Below are 16,930 nucleotides of genomic sequence, written 5' to 3' on the forward strand. Positions count from 1 at the left end.
TTTCCTGCAGAGCAGAGCACCAGGAAGTGTTGGAGGAATTCAAGGAAGGATTTAAGAAGTTTTCAGGTATTTTGAAAGGGACATTGTTTCGGTAAACAATCTTTTAATAGTTCACAAAGAAATATATGTGACTATTAAATGCTATTAATACACCTGCGTATGTGTACAGGTTTGAGTCTTTATTTTGAATTTTTTTTTTAATGATTTCAAAGCGCTTGTCTAAAAGGGAGACGAAAACGAACTAGTGGCATTAACTGTATGCCTGGTGTCAAGGAAACCTATGTCAACTGAGAGACAAGCTGTGTAAGCTGGGTATAAATCACATATCAAAGCTTATAAATAAAATGATCTGTTTTAATGATAATGAAAGTACAGTTTGAAGTTGTATTGCACTTGGACGTTATTATTTATCTCGCATAAATGCCCCTTAAAGTTGACAAAACCCTTTTGTCCAAAAGCTTCAAAAATGTAGGGGACAAGTCCAACCATTCACAAAAACCATTGTCCAAAAGTTTCAAAGTGTCAAGGACAAGCAACCATCTTGTGTCGACTGTGGTTTCTTATTTGACTGCACATCAGTCATGTCAGAATAATTACATCTGAAAACTCGCCATGTTGCTGTACAGCCACAAAGCGATAACTAATGTCAAGGGTGAAAGATGGACACGCTTATGCCTCACAGTTAAAGAGGTGAATAAACCTAATCTTGACGGATACCTTGGAAATGCTGTCCTTTGAGTGGTCCGGTTTCCGGAAAATATCTTATAGCACGCCTTATAATACAGTCCAAACTCTTTTGAAGCCAAACTGGCGACCTCGAACTCCTCCTCAACATTTCGAAACTATTCGAGTGGTTAACCTTTGTCGTAGGTGGAGTTACCATTGACGTGATTTGTCCTTGAATTTTATGCCGAAGAGCCTATTGAGGAGCTTCTGTACTGTGTTTTATTCATAGAAATGCCCTGAAATGGTGACCTCATTCAACAGTATTTTCTGAACATGTATGCGCTTGCAAGCTCTTGCCGCCTCCTGGAATTGTTCCAATGTCATATGTTATAAGGACAACATAGGAGTATTATTATGTTTCTGTGACAAATTCCGCAATCATTTGCCCCACTGTTTGTATTCATGAAGCAACCCTCCCCCCTCGTAACCTTTTGTGCACCGCAGGTCTTCATGACACAGTTTTGTTTTGCACACTGAATGACCCTGCGACCCCAAGCCCCACTGGCTACACAACCAACAAGGTTAGACAGTCTCCTTTTCTTTTTCATTTGTTGCTCTGAGTCCATTTGTCTGGTTCAGGTTCTAATTTCTCCTTCATGGTTTTGGAGCAAATTTAAAGAGATGCCATCTAAAATATTTGGAACAGGAACAAAAAAGCAGGGTAGAAAGCCACACAACAGTATTTATTCAGATCGGATTCGGGCACCAACTAATTGTTTATTTGTCAATTCTTTTTTTCAATTAATTGATGAATTGGTTAAAAAACATTAAATAAAAAATTTCCTTGCCCAAGTACAGACTACAACCACTAAGTTGGCACAGTGTCTCTCCCCCCCACCCCCCTCCTCTGAAATGAACAGTGAGCCATTTCATGGGTGTCCTTTCTTTGACTGGCGTGTAGACGGTGTCCGTATGGGGAAGCGGCGGGCGCATCGAGCTGACGGCAGCCAAATTCATGGCCATGCAGAAGCTGCTTCAGCCCGACTGCTACGTGAGCATGGCCGACGGCGAAACCTGGCAGGACAACACCTCCCGCAAGAGGGTCCGCAAATCGGTGGAGCGGACCCTTGCCCACTTGGATGAGTGTCTGCTGGTGCACCAGGCGTCGCAGGTGCGGCCCAGTTTAAATATGAAAAGCTATTCTCCCATCGGAAATGATGCAACATAAATTGAAAGAGCGTCAGGAGCTGTCCAGGCAGTGCGCTGTAACTTGCATAACTGTTAAATATTTTTAACAATATAGTATACTACATACCATATAGGGATTGAGGAGTGGTGATACCACACTCATTTTAAGGTATCGGGCACTCGTGGTGGCTGCTGATGCCAGCCACTGATACTTAAGGCAAGCAAAAGTCTTGGCATCGTAAGTACTGGAAGCGTCTACCCAAAACATCCCTTATACCACTGCACTACTTTATTCACTCTCTAGAGTCAGTCGCTGCACTATTATTAATTTAAATGTAGTAACATGACATGATCAAATTGATATCATTCATCGAATCATAGTTGTCATTTATTTGTTGACACTTTTATGCTTTCCTTTCCGCCATATTACCATGATTCTCGTGATGATAATAGGACATCTATCAATTCATATTGTAAACGTATTCTAATGATCCTCGTGATCCTGATCTTAGTACTGTTATTATTGTCGTCGCTACGACTGTCATTATAATGCTTTGACTGCATTTATTTTGGTACGCAATTGCTTGCGCTACTCCATTATCCTCATTATTGTGATGCACGATGATTATCTTTTCAGGATGGAGAAAAATAGAACGCGCCCTCCTCATCATTATGAATTATTGGATGACCGCTGATGATGACTGTATTTTTATTTTTGTGTTTGATTTTGTTTTGCTTTTCCCTCACCATAATTGACTGAGTTTGGCGGCTGCGCTGTGGTCTTCGGTCCTTCTTTTCTTGCGGTGTCTTTATGGTTGCTTTGTTTGTCGCTTGAAGGTGAACGTCTAATAGTTTGTGTCGGGGAAGGAGGCACTTACGTGGGCTCCTCTCGTGTATTCCTGTCTGGCTGTCCCTGTTACATGCCTGGCTCTTTTTCACCCCAGCTTATAAAAGACAAAACTTAGGGGGAAAAAAACAACCAACAAAGTCACATTGACTGTGACTCACGTGAAAAATGAACTCAAGTTGTAATATTGTGAGAAAATGATTTGACAAAAAAAAATGGTCACAAAAATTATTACACATTTGTAAGATTGCACACTTTTCCTTTACTCTCTCTTGTGCCCTTCTCTAGTGCATCCCCAAAAAACAAAGAACAAGCAAAGCACACCTGCTGAGTGAACCATTTCGATCACAGGTTTCAAACTCAAGGCCCCGGGGGCCGGATCTGGCCCGCCACACAATTTTATGTGGCAGACAAAAGCAAATCAAACATGTCAACTTCCATGATGCTTGGCAAAATCTCTACCTAAATTTTAAATTCTTATATTTAATAAATTTGAGACATATTATAAGCGTTTTCTTGTGACCAAACCCCCCATTACAGTAACATAAACAACAGTTGAATAAAGAGTTATTATTGACTTTTTAAAAATTTGGTTTCGGTCATAACGGTCTTACAAGGGAAACGGTAACTAAAATGTAGCCCACAGCAAAAATAAGTTTGACACCCCTGTTTTAGATGCATTTTGCAATTTGTAATCAATATTGTCATGAAATTATTATTGTTGACTTGATGAAGAATCCGAATGTCGTCCTGACAACGGATCCTGTTTCCAAAATAATTTTTTGCTAAGCTCTTCCCCACCGGTCTCTAGGAGCTGGAGGGAGCGGCGCTCTTCGGGGTGGTGGAGGGCGGGGACGTCCCGGAGGAAAGGTCGCGTTCGGCCAGGGAGACGGCCAAGCGGCCCGTGGCGGGCTTCTGCCTAGACGGACTCCAGTCTGGTCACCTGAACGGCGCCCTGAGGAGCCAGCTCATAGCTGCGGTCATCAAGGAGCTCCCTGAGGACAAACCCAGGTGAGCAACCAGCATCATAGAATCCTAGTCATAAATTGGTGGTTGCGAGGGTTCTTATCAATGATTACCTGATTGTTAAATGCTTAAGCTTAAACCAAGTGATTCATGGCTCCTTCACTCACTGAATTAGCCTGCTTGACTAATGAATAATGAATGCGTTCCACTCGAGTCGCTCCACGGTCTTTGCAGCAACATGGCTTGATTGACAGCTCCACAACACAATTCGTCTCTCACTAACTGACATCCCAAACCATTAGGTTGGGCGAGTTAACGCCCGGGTTGATTTGGTCACTTGTTTGACATGATTTCTTTGAATATATGTACTGTATTTCGATAGTACAAGGATGTTCTGCTCCTTCCACGAGTGCGCGTATACTGTGTTAATAATGCAAATGATCAGTCTCTCCCTCATGCAATTGGCCTGACGTTTACATGCCCACGTACACGACGTCAATGTGTCTGCATAACGAACCCGAACTAAAGAGGTCTTCACATAAGCCCCATCTGTTCCATCTCTGTTCCAAGGGGGTTTTCAGGAATATGAAATCAGCTGAGTTTATTTTATTTTTTTAATATAATGAAGGAAGAGAGACCCCTCGGGATCTTCAGAGAGTTACCTGCGCTATACGACTAGAGCGCAGCGTCTCCCTCGAATGCTAAATTGGCCTCGACCTTGACGCCTGCAGCCTGTTATCTGCCAGGCCAGAGAGAGAGTGCGAGAGCACCGAATGCATTTGTGCTGACAGATTACAGAGAAGTGTTGCTCATGTGTTTATATGCAACGTGTGTGATTTCTTTTTTTTTTTTCAGGGGGTGGAGGGTAGAAGAAAAAAAAAAGAATAAAGTGGAAATATTGCCAGGAAAAAAAAGAAAAGAAATGAAGTTATATTGACAAGAATTAAAGTTACAATATTGCAACAGTCACTTAAAGTCAATAATTGTAAGCAACAAAAATCTAGTGTCTATTATCGGGAGAGTATGTAAGTTTTTTTTGAGAATTAAGTCACAATTTGACAAGCATGAAGTCAGAATTAAAAAGCTTAAAGGTAAGGCTGAGGAGCGTCAGCGAGCTTGTTGTTGTGGAGAAAAATAATAGCTGTCAAATTCTGACTTACAACTAATATCACTAGCTAACTTTGTAATTTGTGAAAAATGTTTTTGGATGAAGATATGACTCGCGAAGATAAGAAAATTGGAATTTTTCCCAGACAAAATCTGAGTAAATTTTGAAAATTGAGATGAAATCTTACCAAGTTGTTTTTGAATGACAAACTAATATTTCCCCAAAAAATTAGACTTTAAACAGAATACATTTCTTTTTATGGATTAGGATTGATTTAAAATTTAATTTAGAATTAATGAGTTGTTAATTGGAGGTGAAAAAGGAAGTGGTAAAATAAAAAAAAGTTATTTGAGTTATATGAGAATAAATTCAGAATTTATGTTTAAAAAACTATTCAATAATAATGAACAATTGTATAAGAAATATATCTGTTTCTTTTTTTCTACAAAAATGGAAAAGTAGAAATATTACAGGAGAGAGAAAAATTCTGCACAGGAATGAAATTTTAATTTTGCAAGCATCTTTTTATTTTAAAATAAAGACACTATCGTAGGAAAGAGGAAAATAAAGCTGTAATATTCTGTAAAAATGCTCATGATTTAACCAGAAGGTGTTATTATGCAGTAAAAGTGAAAAAAAAACCCCAGCTGTTTTATCCCCCGTGTCGCTAGTTGCTGTTGATGGCAATTGTCGACTACACTTGTAGGCTTCTGCAAGGTGTGGGTCGACCCGACGAGGTGCTGGCATGCGTGGAGGCCGGCGTGGACCTGTTTGAGGGCTTCTTCCCCTTCCTGGTCACTGAGCGAGGCTGTGCCCTCTGCTTCCGCTTCGACACGGCAATCGACCCGGAGAGCGGCGATGGGACGCCCCCTTGTGGTGGGAGTACTTTTTCCTTTTGTAGGATATATTGTTCAATACGATATTATCACGATATGAACCTCCCGGTGTGATAATGATCATGATACGAGCACACACATTGTGAATCGGGTCAATCTGCGAAGGAACTCAAAACGTGTTACGTTCCCCTTTATCTGACGATTGGCGTGGATCTTAGGTGGCCAAAACTTTTGATATATTTGTGTTCTGTTTGATTACGTGAATACGACACGTTACAACAATACTAGATTCCATATCAAAACGCCCTTTTTGAAATGTTTCATATCAGTTGTCCTTGCGGATCTTGAGCTGTTATTTTTACTTTATAAAAAAGCTCTTTAAAAAAAAAAACAACAACATTAGACTTCTGTCTTGAACACTGCGGTTTTATCTGGTTAAAGCCAGATAGATTTTTTTTTATTTTTTATGCAAGCACGTCTGTCACGCTGCGGAGTCCACATTTTGGTGGCAAAATTACCCTTTTGTTTCCCTTCGGCGGTGTGACCTGCTTCACTAAAATATCAAGCCCCCCCCCCCCCCCACGCACACACAACCACATGCATCCACTGGATCTAAAATGGAGGACAAAAGGTTAAAAGCAAATTGGTGACATTTGTAACATTGCGGTTCTCTCAATCCTCCTTTTGATTCATTTTTTTCCCACCAAAAAGCATGATAAAGCAAGTCAACCTCAAAGGGGATCGGATCGCGGCGTCTGCCCCATGACTCCTTGTCAGTTGGTTCACATTTGACTTCCAATGACTTAACTGCCAGTATGCAAGACATCGGTTCACGAGGCGGCCATTAGGTCTACAATATTACCAGCACACTCGGCTTGCTAATATTTAAATGTGTACGATAGGATGTGTGACCCGAGGACATTAAGGTTACGACTTGCTCCTTTTTCTGGCCTAGTTGATGTAACTGTCTCACAATATGAATCAATAAACATGCCAAAATTTGTACAATATAAAAGTAGCCTATATTGGTCACGTAGGCATAAAAAGCAGGATTACAGCAGATCAACTGTTTAGGCAACACAACTGTTCTGATGTTGCTGGTCGCCATTGAATGTACAGAGCTGCGCCATATTCATTAGCCTCCACATTGTTTTGAGACACTCTAATTGTTTGTTTGTTGTTGTTTGTTTGTTTATTGAACATAACACATATACAGTAATAATTTGACAGAAAATAAGGTAGATAAAATGGTAAAAAGAAAGAAATCGGTCTTCATTCAACACAGTTATTATGTTCAAGGGAGTAGGAAGAAGTAAAAAACTTATCTAGTCGTACTCCCTAATCTCGTCCAAAAGAGAATGCTGCCATAGTTAGTTTTTCATATACCGGTTTTAAATCATTACTTCTTTCTTGAACACTATAAAACCATTGTTGGCCAAGACTTTTCTCCACTGGTTACAATAGAGGACCCCCCCGCCGCCAAAAAAAAAGGTCGATTGCGCTCCTCGTTAGGATCGCTGTCAATGGCGTTCAAAGAGTTGGATCAATGCAAAGCTCACAGCCCAAATGTCATCCTCGCATTTAAAAGTAATTGGAGGGAACCGTTAGCTTAACAAGAGTTATGACAATGTGCCAAGCCTTTTCATTAAAAAAAAAAAAAAAGTTGCGTTAAACTCTCCCGACGTGAGAGTCATGTCAAGATGGCGCTAATCGATTCCGCACCGACAAACGTAATGGAGGTGAGAGCAGACCCGGCCGGTGTTCAAAATGAATTCCCAGTCCCCCTTCAACCAATTACAAGCAACCCTGCCAGAGGCCTCTGGGTACGCGTCCTGTTTGACACAGCGGAGCGTATGGTAATGGGGCCCTTGCTCGCTCTTCACCGCCGTAACTTCTCATTTCATCATCGGGGCCCGCTCACTCACCGTCGCTCTTGGGGTCGGTGCTCTTTGACGGAGCGTTGTCGTCAGTGCTGTTCGATACCGCCAGATTTGCTATAAATACGCTCGCACCGAGGAGAAATGAAAGTTCAAGGTATAGTAATGGAACAGTGTTGATGAAGCAAAAAATAAAATAAAATAAAATGAAATTCTAAAGCTGCATGTGTCAGCATCTCTTAACACCCGGTCAAACGAAATAGCGCTGTTGCTCCTTAAATTGAGTTTGGAATACATGATTGTATCAAAAGGTGCTTTCAGTTATTAACCTCTGTCTTTAAATTGCACTGAGCAGACAAAACCGAAGAAAAAGCACATCAGGCTTTCTTGGCGTGAATTGATACTGCAGAACCGAGTGTTCTGTTTGCATTTAATTCTTAGATATGGTGTACAACGGAAATTTGTGCTTTATGGTCAGGGATGCCCCCCCCCCCACCCCCCAAAAATAAATCTCAAATTAGTGCAGTAACAACACGCAAGTAAACAAATAATAGAAATATCCCAGTCATGCACCTCGACAGCATAACCCCCCAAAAAATATATATACTGTATATATACAGTATATGAATTATCGCTGAAAGCATTCAGCCGGTAATCTGATGCGCTCTTGAACGCATCAGCTCCATTTCAAACAAACAGAACGCGTTGCCCGCCGTTCTCTTTTCAACACATTGCCTGCGACAGATAAAACCAATTGAGCAGCTATCGGCTGCATCTGTGAAATCCGTATCGACACCATCGAGCGGCGCCAATTTCAGCTATATGTCATGTAATGAATAAATAATGGTGACAAAAATAAGTGAAATAACCCGCTTTTAAAAATAAACTCCTCACTGATTCATGAGGCTTTTGTTTTTTTTTCAATAAAGTTTTTACACAGTGGTTTAAACTAATGTGACCCTCTTTACTTGTTTATTTGTACAATTTATTAACGCCTTAAACCAATAGCCGCCTTCTCCTCTCCGTAGTGCAGTCAATAAAGGTACCCCGCTATGATACAATTACTTTATTAACTCATTCAGTACCAGCCAATTCTGGACCAAGTCTGAAAAGACGTTTAAAAACGTCTTTGGGAGTGTAAGAGTTAAGTGCAAAATAAAATCATCGCCTCCATTAAATGAACCCAACGCCCTTGCTTGTCTGAACTCGATTACCGACAAGTAATTTTGTTCTTTGAGCTGTTGACCATGTTGCATAATAGGGGTCAAACGATGTTATGTTTTGGCATTTCCTTGTCACCGCCGGGGGGGTCGTGCTTCTGCGGATGTGCTCGGAAATTAGCTGGTGATGAGGATTAATGAGGGGTCTGCTTTTGTTTGGGTAGAAAGCACAGCAGAACAGAATGGAGACCACCATCCCGATGACCCGACTCGCATGACCTCCTTCGAGATGAATCTCAAAGACAAAAGGTAAAATTTTAGGGGGCGTCAGGAGCCTTATCGTCGAGTTTTCACGGGCTCTCCCGATCAGTCTTTCCATCTTCCGATTGTAAACAGCCCTGCGATTTGACATATGATGTCTTACTTGTTGTGATTGGTCGCCCCGTCCAGGCCACGCCCCTTTCCAAAATTTTCATCACTAGCCATTGCCATCCCTGTTGGTGTCATCGTGTGCAGTGTATGTGACTTGACCAGCACAAGACACCACACATGTAGCGGTCGCTTCACTGAAAGGCAGCTCTCCACCGCAAACCGGATGTCTTTTGTAGTACCAAGACTGACCTGTGAGGGGCAAAATAGTATCTCAAGGCATCCAGACTGCCAGAAAATATATCGAAGAAGAGTAGTAGATTTCCGCCTTGCCCATTTTCTGAGCAACCCGAGGAGGAAAAAAAAAAGACTCTTGCCACATCGCACACCAAATGCAAACTGCTCAGGATGATCGTTTCGAGAAATCTGTTACTTTAGTTTTTTGTGACTTTGACTGTAAATGGGTTTGGGGAAAAAATTGCCCCAATATTGGTATGTGTGTATCTCGCTTTAACTATAGCGCATGTTTTGCATTTAGAATCATCTGCTCCTCGCAGATTCGGAGGGGGAAAAAAAATCACTCCCAACGCATCCCATCCTATAAAATAATCACCCAGGATGATCTTTTCAAGACATCCACCAAAACTTCCCTTTGCTGACTTTAATCGGAAACTGGAACTAATGCTTCAAATGAATGAGTGCCTCCTGAATTGGCTATTGTGCCATTTCACGTCCCAGCCACAACCCGCCAATGACTCCGTTGTCCCAAGTGATTTACCGTCTCCGCGGACTGTCCAGGTACCGAGACGACTTCCGGCCCCTGGTGGATGGGTGTGTCTGCTACTGCTGCAAGAACCACACGAGAGCGTACGTGCACCACCTGCTAGCCACCAATGAGCTGCTGGCGGGGGTTCTGCTCATGCTCCACAACACGACGCACTATCTGGCCTTCTTCGCGGCCCTTCGAGAAGCCCTGGCTGCCGATAAAGTGGACCTCTTGAAAAGGCGGGTCCTCGGTCAGACGGAAACAAATACCTAAGGACGGAATGAAATCAAATGGGAGAGATGGATTGAGCCTGGAGGAGAGGTTTGTGTGAACAATCAACCGGCTCTTTTTGTCACGGCAGATTGGCTCTGCCTCCGTATGGAGGCAATCAAAAAGTTAAGGTCAAGTTCTCTTCTTTCTTCTCGCTGGCGTCCCCGGCAAGTACCGCAACTTTGTCCACATGCTCTCCATGATGTCTTTTATTATTTTTTTTTTCAGTGTACGTTATTGATCGCATTTGTACAAATGGTGGGGATTATCGATTGCCCTCGCCTCTTCCACTGTATGCTACATTTAAGGCGAATCATTTTCTTGGAATCAAAGTTTGCCCAGTGGCGACTCCACTTAAAAATTGTTGCTTTATCATGAAATTGATAAGATAAGAAAACATTTATTTGATATTGCATTCATCTCTTCTAACACCCCAAAACCCAACAGTTATCTTTGTTGTTAACATAACACACCATATTATTGTACCCCCCAAAAAAACCAACTTACTGTAATAACATGACGATTAATTAATTGTGCAGTTCCCTCAGTGAGAAGCAGTAATATTTGTCGATTTCCACAGAGGATAAATAATACATGGGCATGAGTACAAGGTTTGAAATAAAAAAAAAAAGTTTTTGTTTTTCTTTTTTGGTCCCTTGCGTCAGCTTTGACTGGTGAATTTCCTGCAATTTTTTTCAGTACATGAAGCGTGAATGGTGATTTTTCATTGGCCCTCGGGGTTGTACTCGGCACCGTTCTAGCTTGTTATCAGACCAATAAAACAAATTTCCAGGAGAATTTGTTACAAAATGCGTCAAACTTTGATTTATGTTGTCGGAGTCGTGGTTAACATTACAAAACCGTAATTCTTTTGTCATGCTTTTGTTCTCCCACAAGGGAATTTAAATGCTAGCTGCTCTTGTGGCTCTCAACTGATGTGTTCAAAATGTGCTAACCTCATTTTTTTTTCAGTAGCCAGTTCCATGAGCAGTGTTTAGACTGGCTGCCCAAACTGCACCAGAGCCGCTGTTATTTTGCTTATTTAATGACGGACACGCCACATTTTGTAATGTTTAGACCTTACACAATTGTCTGCTTTCACGGTTTGTTTTTTAATGTGTTGATGTGTGGCAGATGTGACTGTGTGCAGATTGCCAGTCTGTCATTGTTTGTTTGGATTGAAACTACTCCACCCCACCAGGCCCCACCCCTGAAAGGCATATTTATTTACTCAGGTACTACTGTACAAACAGTATTTTCCCTTCCTTTGTTTGTGTTCAGTTACGATTAAAATCTGAGCAATTTTTAAAATAATGTTTCTCTTGATCTCAGATTTTTACCAGACTCTGGAGGGCGAGTCTATTTCATTTTTCCATAGCTGCAGGCAGCAATTGATCTGGTTTATCCGATGATTCGGCGTTTATCCTTTTTTTATTTTATTTATTTATTTTTTGGAAGAGGCCCATTTATAATGTTTTTAATCATCCCTCGACGCATTATCCAAGTTGTGCGTCACAGCTGGTATGGCCAGTTAGATACAGTGTGGTCACCCAGCCTGCATACAGAGTGCCGTTGTCCTTTTTCTTCCGCAATGAAATCGGCAACATGTTACCTCATGCTCTTGATTTATTGTTTCCCCCTCTACACGCCTTCCGTCTTCCTTACAGTGTAATTTGTTCCCTGAATGTTTCCAGCGCCTCATTTAGGGTTCAAGCTGACTCGGTGCCATTTTGAAATAGGAGACAATTCCCGCTCTTGGAGTTGTAGGGCACCCGGTGGGTTTATATTTGATCGCATTTTAGATGCATACCGTATTCTTATGACCATACGCGGCACCGTATAAAAAGGCGCAGTGTCAGTTATGGGTGCTGGTTCTGTATTTAACACATACACAAGACACATTGTATTATTGGATGCAGGCATGGTAAAATGTATGCCAGCTTAAACAATACAGTCGCATGCATGTAAACTCGCGTATGTTTTTAAAAAGACAAATCCACCAAAGTCCTCATCTTATGTATCCGAAATGAACAGCCGGGCAAATTCACTATCAAACACGGCAGGTTTCCCCCTCACGTCATTGTCATAGTCGGGTCTCATTGCCGCGTGGCTCCTTAGAAACGAGGCCGGCTTTTGTGTAAACGCGAACAACGGTGCAAGCGGACACATTAGCCCGAGCATACACAATCCATTCACGAGTTGTGGCGGAACTCGTCAAGCGGATATGTGGGAATAATGTGGTGATTGGTTGAGACAACAGTTGGTAATTGAAGCTGAGTGAGGCCGGCATAGCAAAAAACTCCAAGAAAGCATCTTTATTAAATGTAATGCAGAACATTACACTTTTTACTACCGTTGGAGTGGAAAGTGGCCATCTTGTAATCCACCGGATGTTGCTATGCCACGGTTGTCCTTGCCCGGATGGATAGATGGTGCCGTTTCATAAAACGAAAGCACCAAGCCCCATGGATGAGTTAGTTGATCTTGAATTCTCTCTGGTTGCTCGATCCCCCGTAACTGATGAAATGTGCTTCGTAAGCATGTCTCTTCGCAGGTGCTACTTTCGGGATGCTACCCATCTGCCCCTCCAATCCCCAACTGATGTTTTGCACCGGCTTGTGAATGTCATTGAAATCTGTGAAAAAGATAAATAAAATTAAATATGTAGCGGGTCAAGAGTAGTCTCAAAGTGCTGGCCTGCGCATAATGTCAATGGGACGGGCCTTGCCAGTGGCTGACGACAGTTCCAAAATTAGCAGGGATAGGATGACCCTATTGAGGTCATTCGCTATGGAAAATGGATGAATGAATGTTTTTTATCTTTGGCGTGCGTGCCCGGGTGCGTGACAGAGACAGAGTACAACAGCAAGCACTGAGGAAACATGTTGGAATGAGGTCATGCGCTGCGACCAAAAGTTTCCTTGGTTTTGCATGCCGCCTTGTCCAGAATATGCTGCCTCATCTGGGGAATTTTGTTGAAAATGTGAAACGAATTTCAGACACAAAGAGTGCATGAAAGGGTTTCTGTTGACACCCCTCAGCGGTGTTGTCTCTGCCAAGACACGAGACAAATGAAAAGGCCGTGAGCATTTGGCCTTTTCGTTGATGAGAATCGTCTTTCTGGAATGAGTGTGGCTAAAGTGGGGTGCACAAACCAATTTGTCACATCAAATTTTGAAAATCTATGATACTGGATAACTGGGATATCAACAGAATGCCATTTACAAGATAAAAGCAAACTCGCTTTGTCAAAATGAACTGATATCTTCTGTATGGTATCATGATACACCTGATACATTGCTGTTATGTTGATAATGGGATGTAACATAGAGACCGTTGTGATACAGTATTGTTTCACAGTCTGACGGATTATGTTATCTATCTGGTGATATTGTGTTAATTGTATCCTGATATTGTGATATCAACGGATGACCATAGCCGATACTATAGGAAAACTATTTGACCTAAATGATATGATAGCACAATACTGCCAATACCTCAAAATACCCCCTATATCCAAACAAGACCATGTATTATACATAATTATCAGTATATTGCTGTGATATCATTGCCATTATGATGTATCAGAATTTTGTTCTTTTGATGTGATTGTTATCTGCGATGCGCTATGCAAATCCATTGTTGTCTGTACAATATTGTAAAACTGTTATTGTTTGCTTTGGATTGTGATATTTTTGATTATTTGGTGGTATCGTAATTATGGTCATATTGATGTGATGTTCTCATAGATAGTGTGACATTGACTGAAATATCACAGTAGCATCTCGGAGTTGCCATGTTGTCCGCTGCGTCATGGAATTCTCCCTGCAAACAAGCAGCTTTAAAAGAAACAAAGAACAAATCTTGTAATCATGGCTTCCAAGAGCCTATCAGTCAACCGTAGCATCATCAACAATGTGGCTGACATCAATAGAGCGTGATTGCAGGGTGCGGAGAGCGTTGATGAGTTGGGACCTATCTGATGAAACTCCAAAGATACTCTGGGAAAAACGTTGCTGCTTACTGCCAGTGATGATTCTAGAGGAAAGTATACACCAGAGGAAAGTGCTGTTAAATAAAGTTGGGGAAAATAGCTGCAGATTATCAAGCTTCTTTGACAAAACATCGAGCACATTGGTTTGAGTCCATTGATTTTTCTTCCTTTCTGTCTTTTCACTTGTCGAGCCTCATTATGCTAATGACAGCAGCTCCGATTGGTCTGTTTATCTGAGAATGACAATTCACCTGTTGGATTCACATTTGGAAGATGGTAGACGGACGGTTTTGTTGTGATATTGTGATAGATTGTGTCCCGATGACATCGGAGATACTGTGATGGCTCATTAGTGGCGTCATTGCACATTTGTTATTGTAGACACCATTGCTACGATATCATTAATATTGTGACATATCAAGATGGTATTCCGGTGTATCGTATCACAATAATATTGATATTGAGTTGATAACTGAGGAATTCTCTCCCGCTTTGCTCCTGCTCCCTTGTGTCCTGAAGCCAGAAAGTATTCCCATATCACCATCTCTTCACGTCATCCAGAGGGGAATGTTTTGATATTTATTCTCTGTGATGGATTCTGGGTCTAACTCTGCTGTCAGCACAGTCGTGCTTTGGTCTTTCTGATGAAAAGGCTGCCGAGAAAGCAGTAGCATATGAAGAACATACGAAGCCCGCCGCCGCAACCCCCACCCCCATCCCTCCCACTTTCCATCTGTATTCAAATTCACGCAGCTCCGTGTTCATTTCAGATATGTAGCATGAACCTCGAGCAGACCCAGAGCTGATAAGCAACGTCGCAGTAGCACGCTTAAGTTTACTGACGCAGATCATGTACTTGCAATAATCATTTGTTTTGCTTCATCAAGATTAACTTAAGGTTGAGTTGTTGATTAAAATTTGTTTTTCAGGAATCTCGAAAGCTAGCTAGCTAGCTAGCTAGCAATCGCTTGTGGCCTATTCCGTTGTCCGTTAACGTTGATCCATGTGCAATTCCGAAGAGAATATCTTGATTTTTATTAGAGCTGTCAAATGATTAAAATATTTAATCTAATTAAAAATGCAACTGTCCTAATTAACTCAAATGGACTAAAAAATTAATCGTGATTACTCACACATTTTTTATTGTTTCTGAATTTCCTTTTACATTTTTTGTCCTATTTTTCCCCCATTTTAATGCTCTCATCAACATGGAATCATGAATCAGTTTTCTATGTGCCAAATGCAAATATTTACTGAAATAACAATTTCGATTTTCAATTTTACATTTTTCACTTGGAGCAGTTATTCACACATAATCTCTCACACAATAATACTATATCCATCAACAACAGTGAAAACAATATTTTGTCACACAACAGCTGCTTTAACAGCTTTTTTTTTTATAAAATCAAAACAGAGCAATATAACATAAAAAAATGCACATCTAAGGTAAACTAGTACTCAGCCTATAGTAGATTTAAACCATGGTTGCATACTTCGTTTTTCTCAAGTTTACTTTGAACACAGCAGTCTGTTTCTGTAAGTTTGTTGAAGAATAACGAGACACCGGACACCAGTGTTCATTATGTGCCGCTGTATTCAATACTGCCCGCCGTACAAAAAAGCGCACGCACTTCCCCCGTGCTGCTGGGGCAAACCATTCTGAAAGGTGTGGGGGGGGGTCACTCCCCCTAACACAGTCAGGCTATGTTGATTGTGTTGGTCCTTCTTGTGCGGAAGTCTACTGTTTTTGTGTAGACCTCATTTCGAATGACTACACATGGTTCGATGACAACACTAGAGACGTTTTATTTTCGCTAGGTCGCTACCACTGTCAGACAAACAGAGAAGCTCCACCCGCTCTATTTATATGGACGGAGAACACTGTAACCTTCCACACAAAATAGTTCCAAACAAGTAACAATCGTGTCAGTGGCAAACATCTTATACCTGTATGATACAGAGAGAAAGAAGAACAGATAACTTTGGTCTTGTCAGTGGAGCAATCGGGCAACTTTTTAAAAGTAAACTTTCCATTCATAAACTCTTTAAATATCCGTTTTCGGTGTCTCGTGCTGCCGTGGCTGGCAAAACAGACATGGGCGTGGACTTCTGCAGCGCGCTTGTTGTTTTGTTCTGGTGTATTTATAGAGCAATGTAACATCCGCTTGTGACGTGTGCCGCGTTAATCTCGCGAGAAAAAATTTAATCCCGTTAAAATTCATTTAAATTAATGCCAATAAAAACCTGCTAAACTGACAGCTCTAATTTTTATATAACCGGAGATGGGATGCCATTTGAAGCATAACCTCCTTGGAGGTTTATTCACTTTTATTTTTTTAACACACTATAAAGCATTGTAATGTTCCAAGTAACACAAAACTAAAACAAAAAACAGTATTTTTTTGTATCATTTCATTGTTCTTAAGAGAGTTTTTCTGACTTCATTTTCATTGAGAGTGTTCATTGTTGTGATAATTATAGCACCAACGTATTATCACTGTACTTATTATTCAGTACTATAATTATGATTGCTCCAAGCTAGCTAGTGTCACTTTTGACAGGCATTTATTGCACTGCTAATTCAAGCAGAGGAGGGTTGAACTTTGACAACCTCCTTTTGCACTTGGATGGCCCTTGGTTGAGTGAAGACCTCTCTGCCAGGGCTACGATATGCTAATAGTTCAGTGGGTAGGCATTTATTGTCTCTGACCTAGTTTTAAAAGTGCACAAAAACTCGACTAGAGCTATTTTTGTGTGTGTACCACATTAGTCACAATATTTTGCGTCCGTGATATATCAATGTTTTCATCCGTGATACAACAACTTACATCTGATATCTCCAAAGCATTTACTGGTGTGTTATGTTACGGAAGATACATC

The 16,930-nt window shown here is 41.2% G+C and overlaps 1 protein-coding gene across 5 annotated transcripts in view; it reads left to right on the forward strand.

Annotated features, from left to right (window-relative positions):
* Window positions 1–16,930, forward strand: part of qtrt2 (queuine tRNA-ribosyltransferase accessory subunit 2) — a 43,581-nt gene that overhangs the window by 2,654 nt on the left and 23,997 nt on the right. For 3 of the 5 annotated variants that reach the window (XR_007960363.1, XR_007960365.1, XR_007960364.1), the window contains 7 exons: window positions 11–66; window positions 1,171–1,247; window positions 1,628–1,837; window positions 3,513–3,712; window positions 5,482–5,651; window positions 8,873–8,957; window positions 9,816–10,104. Coding sequence is in view for 1 of the 5 variants with exons in the window: in XM_052054599.1 (XP_051910559.1) it covers window positions 11–66; window positions 1,171–1,247; window positions 1,628–1,837; window positions 3,513–3,712; window positions 5,482–5,651; window positions 8,873–8,957; window positions 9,816–10,056 (1,039 nt within the window). In the remaining 4 variants the exon portion in view is untranslated. Of the gene's footprint in view, window positions 1–10; window positions 67–1,170; window positions 1,248–1,627; window positions 1,838–3,512; window positions 3,713–5,481; window positions 5,652–8,872; window positions 8,958–9,815; window positions 10,586–16,930 lie in introns of those variants that run through there. The other 2 variants (XM_052054599.1, XR_007960366.1) reach the window with 2 other exon arrangements.

The sequence above is a fragment of the Hippocampus zosterae genome, chromosome 20, assembly GCF_025434085.1.
Source record: "Hippocampus zosterae strain Florida chromosome 20, ASM2543408v3, whole genome shotgun sequence".
Classification (NCBI taxonomy): domain Eukaryota; kingdom Metazoa; phylum Chordata; class Actinopteri; order Syngnathiformes; family Syngnathidae; genus Hippocampus; species Hippocampus zosterae.